At 41.2% G+C, this 12295-nt stretch overlaps 1 protein-coding gene across 1 annotated transcript; it reads right to left on the bottom strand.

Moving 5' to 3' along the window:
- Positions 1 to 827: 827 nt before the first annotated feature.
- Positions 828 to 12067, bottom strand: CMPK2 (cytidine/uridine monophosphate kinase 2). Its single transcript, XM_015827454.1, has 5 exons — positions 11453 to 12067; positions 6991 to 7105; positions 5079 to 5280; positions 2748 to 2981; positions 828 to 1414 (listed from the first exon to the last, which is right to left on the bottom strand). The coding sequence occupies exons 1-5, from the start codon at positions 12065 to 12067 to the stop codon at positions 1291 to 1293; spliced, it is 1290 nt and encodes a 429-aa protein (XP_015682940.1). The 3' UTR covers positions 828 to 1290.
- Between the last annotated feature and the right edge of the window lie 228 nt (positions 12068 to 12295).

Below are 12295 nucleotides of genomic sequence, written 5' to 3'. Positions count from 1 at the left end.
ATGCCACTGGTGCCAGAGGTGTCACTCGGAGCTCTGTGCGCACACGTGCCGTTGCCCCAGCCTTGCCTCCCCCCGCGACCCCCTCACCAGCAGCCCTCCTGGAGAGTTGCCCCCAAGCGGAGCAACGCAGCCAAGGACATGGTAGCCAGGCAGCGTAGACAAGACTCTGCCCTCACGCCCCATCGCGCAGTTGATGCTGCAGGGCGCGGGGAGAGGGCGTGGCCGCCATGGCACTGCTGGGCTGCCTGGGCGATCTGCGGCGGGCCCTAGAGGCGGTGAGTGGCCCTGTGGGCAGGTGGGGTGAGGGCAGGGCAGGGGGTGGAGCAGGAGCGGGGCCAGTTTTTGGGCACTCGGTCGCTAAAAGGTTCACCATCACTGGACTAGAAGATCCATACCCATACCCTTCCCAACCCATGTGGCACCAATAGGGCAACCCCACATACCATTCCTGACCCACATCTTGTTCACCCCATTGCATCCTCCCCTACCCAGCAGCAGACACTTAACTGCCTGTTGGCCTTGGCCTTGCTGGCTTCCACATTTTCTCGCTGCAGGCTTCCCATAAACAAAGTAAATGGAGAAACCAGTAGGAATTCAAAGGAGGGAGGAAGAAAAGAAGGCAGATTCCTGATGCTCTCTGCCAGAGAAATCTTGGAAACATAACATCTTCACAGTACACTAGAACTGATTTTGAACCTTTGCACAGCTATTCCTCTACACATATTCTTCCTTTTAAAATGACAATCTGCATTTCTTTCACCTTTTTGAAGTGTGAAGTATTTTCAGCAAATATAGCAAAAAAATAATAATAGAAGGACACACAAGGACACCTGGATACCATTTATTTTTCACTTCAATTCAGAATTTTATCTCCAGTGACTATAGTAATTCATGTTAAAGTCCTTAATTATTCTACCTTTTGATAAGCCCACCTCATTAAAGACATACTATAATTTGTCTATGTGATACTGTCATGAAGTTAATTCAGACCGAGAACAAGGAGCAGAATGTTTTGGAAAATCTATACAAAATTAGTGTCAATACAATCAAGTTTATATCATGAACGTGCATATACATATTTTGTTTTTAGTTATGGAGAGTAACAATTGCATTCCTTTAGCTGTAATGCATTTCAGTAGGGTTACATATTTTAAAAATTAGCTTGTCCACATGAAGGTCTATTGTTTTGCATATGCCTTATGCTTCTCACTTGTTCAGAAACTATTAACACCTACGTGTTTTCCATGGGAAATTTTGATTCCAAAATGACAATAGTACATACACAAACAGTTATGGGAAATGGCACTGATTTTTAATCAAGTGTAGAGCAGCTTTGGCAACATCTTCTTCAGAAGGATTGGCATCAAGGATTTGACATGCTGGATTTTCCATTCTTCTGTAAGACTCTTCAACTCTATTTTTAAAAAAATCATAGCATTATCAAATGTAGACAGATTAAGGATTCATACTAAGAGCCAACAGCAAAATGTGTAGTGTATGATATGTCAGAAGCTATGAATTGTGGTTTAAATACTGCACTGGAAGGGTTATGGAGCACAATTATACCTCACACAGCATCTGCTGGGATTCTGTATAAATGAGGCATAGAATCCTCCCCTTAGTGTGACTGCAGTGTCCCACATCAAACTGTAGATCACATCATGACCGGTTGTAAGCTGAGGGCATATACTCGTCTGTTATCTAATTTTTTAAAATATAAATGATGCTGCGTTTCAATGGCTGTTAGATGGCCTAGACCAGACATGTCAAACTTGCGACGTCACATGACGTTGCGCGATGTATCGGAGCTTTTTCCCCATTGCTGGCAATGGGGTGGGCGCAGTTTCGTTGTGGCAACTTGACAGCCCTGGCCTAGACATTTGGTATTTGAACATAGACCTTTTTAACATGTATATTTTATTGTGTTTACTAATCTAGGTGAAATGTTAATATATATATTGCTACTCCATGTAAAATGCCGATGATAGATAGATAGATAGATAGATAGATAGATAGATAGATAGAGAAAGAAAGAAAGAAAGAAAGAAAGAAAGAAAGAAAGAAAGAAAGAAAGAAAGAAAGAAAGAAAGAAAGAAAGAAAGAAAGAAAGAAAGTCTAGTTTAATGAAAAGAAGGACTGGGGGTGACATGATAGCAGTGTTCCAATATCTCACGAAGAAAACAGAGTCAAGCTATTCTCCAAAGCACCTGAAGGCAGGACAAGAAGCAACGGATGGAAACTAATCAAGAAGAGAAGCAACCTAGAACTAAGAAGAAATTTCCTGACAGTTAGAACAATTAATCAGTGGAACAACCTGCCTCCAGAAGCTATGAATGCTCCAACACTGGAAGTTTTTAAAAAGGGATTGGACAACCATTTGTCTGAAATGGTATAGGATTTCCTGCCTGAGCAGGGGGTTGGACTAGATGACCTCCAAGGTGCCTTCCAACTCTGTTATCCTATCCTATCCTATCCTATCCTAAATAAATAACCTGGTACTATAGGACCCGACCCAAGGCAGCAGACCCTGAAAAATGCAATGTCACACACATAGACCATCCTTTCTAAAGGGTCTTTTCATCCACAAATACCAGTGCATAACTCTCTTCCCCAAGATATTCATAATTAATTTCCCATAATTAATTAAACCCCATTACACTTTTTTCCTTAACATAAAAACGGCAAGATTTTCACAGTTGTGCTAATAAGGAATACAGTGGCACCCTGTTTTGCATTTTAGGACATACTTTTGACGGAAGACATCATTCACTTCCAAATCAACCTCTTCTCTTGTTTTCTCGATCCCACGTCCCTGTAGCCTCCGGACTCTTTCTTCAGGACTAACAGTCAACAGCAAGACAATGTCTGGACTCAGAAGATCATCAGGCCAGTGATACACCAGGTGCTTAGGTGGAGGAAGATTCTGCACGTCCCCAGTTATTTCAGTTGCTACTGCGTATGCTGCAGTGCTGTGCCAGTATCTGTCCAAACAAAGGCATTAGTGTGAGTTTCAGATCTATCATTCTTTGCTTCTAGAACCACTGGTTTTTTTTCTGCCTCCCTCAAAATGGTCATGGGCAGGGGTAGGCAACCTTGGCTCTTTTATGACTCGTGGACTTCAACTCCCAGAATTCCACAGCCAGCATTGCTGAGGGGAAAGGGAGAGGTTTCCAAGCTGAGCCATGCTGGCTGTGGAATTCTGGGAGTTGAAGTCCACGAGTCATAAAAGAGCCAAGGTTGCCTCCCCCTGGTCATGGGGAAGGGTGGGCTCTCTCTTATGGAATGTCATCTTCAGGGATCAGGGGGCAAGCCTTCTCAGCTGCAGCTCCACTTCTCTGGAACAGCATTCCAAACGCCAGAACTCGCGCTACTCGCTTCTCCGAAAAGCTAATAAAACTAGCTTTCCTGGAGTCCTTACAATGAGGGGGAAGCCTCCTGTTGCATTGTGGCTGTAATGTGAGACATTGATATTTTACTGTTGCATTTTTGTAAGCTGCCTTGATCAGTATGTAAATTTTAACAAGTATACAAATATTTTCTTTCTCTTGATCTGGATGGTTTTAAGGAATTTAAAATGTTGTCAGAAGTGACAAAAGATAGTGGTACAGGTACTTTTCTTTAGACTGCAGGATGAACACCAGCCTCAAACTCAATACAATCCATAAATATGAAAAAAAATCCTTTAAAATGTTCATTTTCTGAGATTTTAGAAAATCCATTTTCCTTCTAATATTAAGTTACATGAATATAATGTGGTATATGTGTGATACACACACAGAAAGAAACACATTACATAAAGATCAGAATTAGTCATCCTGAGTGAGCAAGACTGAAGAAGAGGCTTTAAGTCCTCTAGTCTAGTACCTCTGTTACTGTATTTAACTAGTCACTCCCAAACTCTCCAAGCAGCTGATAAACAAATATCACATTAAAACACATTCTTACAATTCACACATTTCTTTGTTTTGCTAACTTAAAGGATGAGACATTATGTGGTTCACTAATTTTGGGAAATTAAAGTACTGAAAGATCAGGCAAGGTATTTTTACCAATCTGTATCTTACTCATATGAATGCCAATATAACACTAATACCAAACTATACATATATATAGTTACCCTATTTATGACTGATGAAAAAAGTAATTTGGATGGCTGATATATTTTAGAAATAAACTGAACTCTGCATTCTCAAATGAGGTCTAGGAATTTTCTACTTTAAAAATAATTTAATTTTTTTAAGACTGCAAAGGAGCCAAATTCAAGGTATCAGCTTAAGAACCATTATATCCCTAATACATTTTTGTAGCACAGATATGGCAGTCACAGCATCCATTATATCACTGGTTGCTTTGGAAGCTCCTCAGTTTCATTCAACAGAGATGGGAACACAAATTAAAAGCACAAATACCAGTCCTTTTCACCAATCAGAAAAGTCCATCGTTGTTTTGATCCCATTAATTGAAAATTAAGAGTGATACTTTTCTGCTACTGCCATCATCAGATTGTCATCAGATCATCCTCATCATCTAGCCTTTTTTTTTTTGGAGGGGGGGGTGCTTTCAATTACTTCTGACTTCAGAGGATTGCCCCTAGATTATTCTCTGCAGTTTCCTTGGCAAGGTTTTTTCAGAAGTGGTTTGCCATTATCTTTTTCTAACATATGCATAGCCACTGATTATTACGAAAGTTCAGAACTGTAATACATTAAAATAACCACAGAAAATGGATAATTATAATAATAATTCATGATAACTTCCTATTTCTACCTTTCATAAAATACTGGAAACACAACTTGTAAAATTAGCGATTTTTTTCAATGAAGACCCTTTATTTTTGTTGAGTCCTTGAGGCTTTTTGAGCTTGGTTGTTTTCTTGCAGACATTTCAATACCCAACTATGTAACATCATCTCTGCAAGTAAATGTGGGGTTTGCTCCCTGTTTATATGGAGTAATTTGTCCAGCCAGTTTTGAAACATCTGCAAGCAAACAACCAAGCTCAAAGAGTCCCAAAGACACCACAGGCCATCTCTGAGCTACATTTTCTTCTACTGGAAACACTTAATTTTTTTTGCAAACCTGTCTAGAATCACCGGTGACTTAGAGGATTCTTCAGCTATTTCGGAAGCCACAATGTAGTTAGTCAGTGCATAGAATGCTCTCCGTATGAGTGGTGGTTCATCATCAAAAATCTTCCGCCACTGGCTAACACAAGATGGAGGAGTCCTCAAGAGCACAGCGTTCAATGAGTCTTTCAAAAAACGAGTCACTGTTGTTTTGCCTACGTGTGGTACAGGAAGGAAAGTTGCCCTTCGTTATGACACAGCCCGTGGATTGATCAAGTTTGCAAGAATTTAGATTAGATTGTTGGTATCATAGGCAATAGCCCATGTTTGGATCATTCCCTGTCTTATTTGCAGATAAGGCAGTTTTGTGGAGAGGTTATGACAACTGGAACTCTGAAGCTGATGGTCGCTTAAGAAAACAACTATCAGCCATTCTCTTGGTAGAGCCGTGGTGGCGCAGTGGTTAGATTGCTGTATTGCAGGCTAATTCTGCCAACTGCCAGCAGTTCAATCCTGACCCACTCAAGGCTGACTCTGCCTTCCATCCTCTTGAAGTCGGTAAAATGAGGACCCAGATTGTTGGGGGCAATATGTTGACTCTGTAAACTGCTTAGAGAGGGCTGTAAAGCACTGTGAAGCGGTATATAAGTCTAAGTGCTATTGCTAGTTGCTGTGACTTGAAAGAACAAGAGTTGAATCCTTAAACTGCTCCAGGATGGAATCCCCCTACTTCCTTAGTAACACTACCTCATACCTGCCACCAATCCTGCTATGAAGAGATATCATGAAGGCAAGAAGCAACTTTCTTGTACCTGAATGAACTGGGATTAAAATACCACAGAATCTAAGCTTCACAACCCTGTGTCCTTATGCTATGTTGGCCTACAATTCCTATGATCCTCACAAGAATGGCAAGGGGAATCTGAGGGAGGTAGAAAGATGGATCTGCAGGCTATATTTGATCCACACACTATCAGCTACCCAACCCTGCCATATGACAAAGATTTTGGTTTTCACTAGTCCTCAAATTACTATCAATCATACTTCACTTCCATTTAATTGTTGCCATTTTATTTTCTTGCTCCTTTGGACACTCTAATGACCTCCAAAATAACTACTCACCTGCAAACAATTCTGGGCAGTATGTCCCTTGCATGCCTTACAGTATTGATTTATTACTACGATGCAACTACAATTTACAAAAAAGGGATTTAAAATTCTCCTGGTAAAACTGTTCTAAAGGCAGTGGTGAAAAAGGAAACAATTACATATAGTAGCTAAACTGCTGGTATTTTTCAATGGAAAGAATTATTTCTTTAAAAAGTAAAGCCAATGTATTCTATTTAGAAATTGAGATCCTATTCATCAGCATCTGCAAAAAATTAGGATTGCATGCCAGATTGTCAATCCACATACCCCTTAGGAAGATATAGTTACGTTAAAAAAAAAGTGACACTCCAGCCCTTCCCCTCAGCTGGAGACAGAAAATAATTGGTCTTTTTAGACAAAGGGAAGAACTCCAGTAGTTGACTGAAAGCTGGAAAAAGCATGGGGCTACCAACCTTTCCCCCAGCTTTTGATTTTTAAGAGGCTTCTGAGTGCTATTTAAAGTAGCTGTACTAAACTATAAAATCTTAACAGTTATCATGGACCGTGTGAATGATCTTGAGGAAAGAGGGGAAGAGATGCTGCCTAGGAAACAATCAGACAAGAGAACATGTTAATGTATTCACTTGTCTACTCTTAACCTTGGGGTTTTTTTTAAATTATTTTAAGATGTTGCACAAACCTTAACCTGTTTGCTTTCAGTTCAGTGTGCTATGCAAACCCACAAAGTAAGTGGACTTGATAGCATATGAAATGTATCAGTCAAAGAAAAGCCTAAGCTTTCATAAAAAAAATATTTAATGTCTTTTTTTCCTTACCTGTTGCATCTAGTCCTTCAATAACTATTACAGGAAAATTTCCTTTCTTGGGATGTTTAGGACACTTATCCACAAGTTCTAGAATCAGTCTAGATTCAGGAATTATTGAAGTGCACTGTAACGAGAAAATACATTGATTTTGAAGGACTAGAAGCAGGACCTGAGGCACAATGCTTGTGATGTCCACTTGAAGTGCCAGTTAGACTAGAGAACAGGGCTCCTGCATCCTAAGCAACATTTGTGTCACCTGAAAGAAATTCAGCTGACATTTACAAGAGATAGATGCTGAAATCTCTGTCTTCCACGTAAGAGCTGTATCTTTGCCATTCAAAGGTAGCTCATAGGAAAATGACACTTAAAAGACTAAAGTCTGATTGGCATAATTTAAAAGATATTGTGCGATTAAACATGTACATTTTACAAGATTCTTTGGAATATGTATCCATGCCCACCTTTATCCATATTTTCTTCAAGAAAACATACATAATCCCTGTTCAAGACACTACGGAGTACGAACAGAATGCAGATAACAAAAAACTAAGTTTGAACAACACAGTGTCATATTTTGCATACTGATACTGTACACAATTTACATTCTCCGCCAGGATTTTTCATACATTTTCCATTCAGATTTTATTATTCAAAAACAAAAATGAAAAGGCCTTGTTAAAGTATACTTCTACTCCAACTATTTTAATAATATACAAAAACCTGGCAATTACCATAGTCTGGCTCAAATGAAGCTTTTGAGAGGATACAACTTTTAGAGAATAAAATATTTCTATAGCAGTAGGGAACCTCTCAATAAAGACTTACAGTAATGAATAAGTGACAAGTTGCAATTATTTTTTTTAATTATTAAATTTCTATTGGACAATAAGGATATTAGACTTTCAGAAATTCAGTATTATGCTAATTTTGAGAACTTAATAATTATACAGAACAAATCTCAAAACTTAATAGGTTACTATTGAAGTTAGAAACAAGAGAGCCACCTCTTCCTCTTAAAGGAAGCTTCGGATACACATTTTGGTAAACTCATTCAGGAGATAAATTGGCAGGTATTGTGGAAATCAGGTTGATTCACCTCAGCTTCAATGCAAGAAATTCTGTGGAAAATTTTACATCACTGGCACTTGATTTTAGGCAGATTGGCACACGCACATCATAATTAGTCTTCCAAATATTTAAGTTGTCTTTACTTCATTTGTACTAGTTATGCAATAGTTATATATCATTTTGGAGTAAAAGTTTGGGGGAGACAAAATCATTATTTAAAAAGAATTGAATACTACCCAGAGTTACTGAATCTATTTTTGAGACTAAATAAAAATGAGAAATGTATAATCTACTTATTTTTAGCAGCTAAAATAATTGTCCAATATTGGGAAAAAAATAGATAATTGAATAATTGAGGTGTGGATTAACAAGACCTCTTCAATTGCCATGTTATCAAAGATTATAAATATAGTGAAAACACACCAGACATAGGAACTACAATTCTATGACATTTGGTGAACATTATATTTTATTTCATATGCAGTAAAGCTTAAGATTTGTTAACTATAAACATATATATTGTCTATCTTGGTAGCAGATTTTTAAATAAGCTTATACATGTCTTTTCTTCAAATAGACATGAATCAATCAATCCAGGTGAAAGTAATATATTTTGGGGGGGGTATTTCATTTCTTCTGCCTTTGAATACGTTTTTGGCTGCTGGCAATGGCCAGAACAAGTCCCTGCAACTTATTTGGCAACATTTTAGAAATGGTTTGCCCTTGCCTCCTTTCCAGGGCTGAGAAAATGTGACTATCCCAAAGTCATCCAGCTAGTAGAATAAACTAGAACTCACAGTCTTCTGGTGTCCAGCCTGATATCTTTACCACTACAGGTTGTCCTTGCCTTACGACCACAATGGAGCTAGCCTATTACAGCTGTAAGTCATGATGGATGTAAAGCAGGTCATCACATGGTCATCAACCCAATTTTATGACCTTTTTTAATGGCAGTCATTAAGCAACTACTGTGGCCATAAAGTAACTACCATGGCCATTAGACAACTTCCACAAATTAAGCAAACATATTGATTGCTATGAGGAATTTTTGTGTAAAATTGGAAGTAAAAAATGGTTTTCATAAAAAATATTGTAAAGTGATTGCAGGACATTGCAAATGGTTATAAATGTGGGCCAGTTGCTAAGCACTCAAAATGCGGGTGAAATTGAGAGGGAGCAGCCTCGGAACTGGATCATTCATATCTTTTGGTGACCCATCATAACTTCAAATGGGCGCTAAACAACCAGTCATAAGTCAAGGACAACCTATACATCAAACTGGCTCTCATAATGTATTGTGCAGCATAACAAAAGTCAATTAACCCAAGCAATGAAGGAGAATATTTGTAGCTCAGGATTGAAATGAGGGGTCCTTGGTGCTCTCTGAGCTTGCTTGTTTTCTTGCAGATGTTTCATTACCTAACTAGGTAATATCATCAGTGCTGATGAAGTTACCTAGTTAAGGTAATGAAACATCTGCAAGAAAACAAGCAAGCTCAGAGAGCACCAAGGACCCCTTAACCCAGGGGTGTCAAACTCGCAACGTCACCTGACGTGTCGTGACATATTGCGACTTTTTTTGCCATTGCCGGCAATGGGGTGGGTGCGGTTTTGCTATAATGCATCCGGCCTGCAGTTTGACATCCCTGCTTTAACCCAAGCAACTAAAACCAAAAGAGACAGCTTACAACAGCCAGAGCGGGTCACGCTGTGACTAAGCCTATTTTTGTGGCAGTTATTAAGCGAATGCCACAGTCCTTAAGAGAACTAGTTGTTTGCTGTGTGTTGGGTTTGCTGAAAACATGAAGTAAATAAGTTTTTGGTTTTAAAAAACGTCATAAAAAGCAGTCATGTAACCACAGGACACTGAAAAAAGCTATAAATGCAGGGCCATTGCTCAGCTCATTCTCCTGGAGAAGGCCTTTGTAATTTTGACCGGTTGCTAAGCAACCAGTCATAAGTCGAGGACTACTTGTATGCTCCAGATGTGAAGGCCCAAGAAATGAAAAGCTTCTTGGAGAAACCATGACAACTTTTGACCCAGTTAGTCTGATTGCCGCTACCACTGCCACAATTAAGGCAATTTAACTGGACTATTATGCCTCTTGCAGGCACAGACACATGTAGGCCACAAAGTCTATTTAACACAAGACCCAAATCCTTCAGCTTATCAACCCCCTTCAGGAATTTTAGATGGTTCATCAGGTCCCAAACATTATATGAAAATAATTTAATAAATACTACTTTTAATAAATACTATGAATAATAATATTGATTCTTGATTATTGATACTGTATTTACCACTATGGGGAACTTTTGATTTATCACCTCATCATGCTGTCTGAGGAATTCTGGGAGTTGAAATCCAGCCATCATAAACTTACCAAGTTTGTGAAACGTTGACCTAGTCCTAGATCAGGGGTCTTCAAACTCGGGCCTTTTATGATTCATGGACTTCAACTCCCAGCACGCTGGCTGAGGAATTCTGGGAGTTGAAGTCCATGAGTCATAAAAGGGTCGAGTTTGAAGACCCCTGTCCTAGATGATCTGAGTCTTCCTTTTTCCAATTTATAATTTATCTTGTGGCTGCAACATCAAACTTACTTTATCATCATCTCCCCCCAACACACAAAGTTCTGGAAATGTGAAAAAAAGGGCTCTCCTGTTGGTGCCATTACTGATTAGACCAGGGGTATCCAACCTTGGCAACTTTAAGTCTTGTAGACTTCAACTCCCAGAATTCCTCAGCCAGCCATGCTGATTGGGGAACTCTGGGAGTTGAAGTCCACAGGTCTTAAAGTTGCCAAGGTTGGACACCCTTGGTTTAGACCCAGCAAAGTTGTTTCTCCTGTATGATCTCCTAATCCTATCAAACCTCCTCCATCACTCTATCCACAGAAGCCACCTGGTCACTATCTAGCTTTTCCTTGCCCAGTGACACCCTTCCTCGGTCTGTATACAGATAGTCCTCAACTTATGACCAAACTTTTTGTTGCTAAGCAGGTCAGTTGTTAAGTGAGTTTTGCCCAATTTTATGACCTTTCTTGCCACAGTTGTAAAGTGATTCATTGTAGTTGTTAAGTTAGTAGAAGGGTTGTAAAGTGAATCTGGCTTCCCCATTGACTTTCTTTGTCAGACGGTTGCAAAAAGTGGTCACATGAACTCGGGACACAGCAACCGTCATAAATATGAACCAGTTGCCAAGCCTCTGAATTTTGATCCCGTAGCCATGGGTCACGGTCGTAAGTGTGAAACATGGTCAAAAGTCACTCTTTTCAGTGCCGTTGTAACTCTGAACGGTCACTAAATGAACTGTTGTAAGTCGAGGACTACCTGAAAAGGACTACTACGTCCTGAAAAGGAGGCCTGGTTCTGCCGAACTCCGGTTTATCCCAACACTTACTTCCTCCAGCACTTGTCGGGCAGCTTCCCGGGACCTGAAGACGGTGTTGCCGAGAAGGTGAGGAACGGCAGGGTGGAATTCCGGTTCTTCCGCGGCCACCACATTACCTCTGCCCAGCAGCTCTTTCTCCTTTCCTGCCCCCTTAAGACCCCACAAGGCGCAGCAGAGCTTGCCGCTCTCGGCTTGCTCGTACACAGCAAGGCGGGCCGGCGCTGGGAGCAGGACTCCCAAGAGCTCTTCCAAAAAGGCCCGCGTCTCCGGCAGGCCCTGCTCGTCCTGAACCAAGAAGCCCTTCTCCAGCGCCGCGCCGCCAGGGCTGTAGGAGAGGAGCGGCAGGACTCTGCCCCGAGCGCCCCAAGGCGCCTGCTCGAGTCGGCGCTGCAAAGTGCTCTGCAGCCGGGCCGCCCGGACGCGCTCCCGCGGGGTTGGCGCCAAGGGGATGCCGAAGGAATAGCATCTGCCTAGAGGAGGCAGAAAGCACCGGGGCCGCGCGCGGGTGGCTGGCTGCCCGCCGGCGCTGCTCAGGGCGAAAAAGTCTACCTCCTCGCCTGCCGATTCGACCACGAAGGAGCGCTCAAGCCAGCCCGCTTGGTTTGCAGAGAGCAACTTGTCCATGGTTAAACGCAGCAACCGGGGGGACCCAGCGGCGCTGCGCGGCAACATGAACGCACCGGGGAGACACGAAACTGGGAGCGCCTTAAGAAGCCGCCCAGGGCCCGGCCCATTCGGGAACGGGAAACCAAAACCGACGGCTGTGTTATCGCAGGAGGAGAGGCTTGTCGGAGAAACGAAAGCGAACATCCGCGCCGCTTGCCTCTCTTTTGCGTAGCAAAACAAAACTTA

Source organism: Protobothrops mucrosquamatus, unplaced genomic scaffold, assembly GCF_001527695.2.
Source record: "Protobothrops mucrosquamatus isolate PMUCROS unplaced genomic scaffold, P.Mucros_1.0 scaffold3710, whole genome shotgun sequence".
NCBI lineage: Eukaryota > Metazoa > Chordata > Lepidosauria > Squamata > Viperidae > Protobothrops > Protobothrops mucrosquamatus.
The sequence above is the reverse complement of the archived record's forward strand: the minus strand, read 5'-3'. Positions and strand labels throughout refer to the sequence as shown.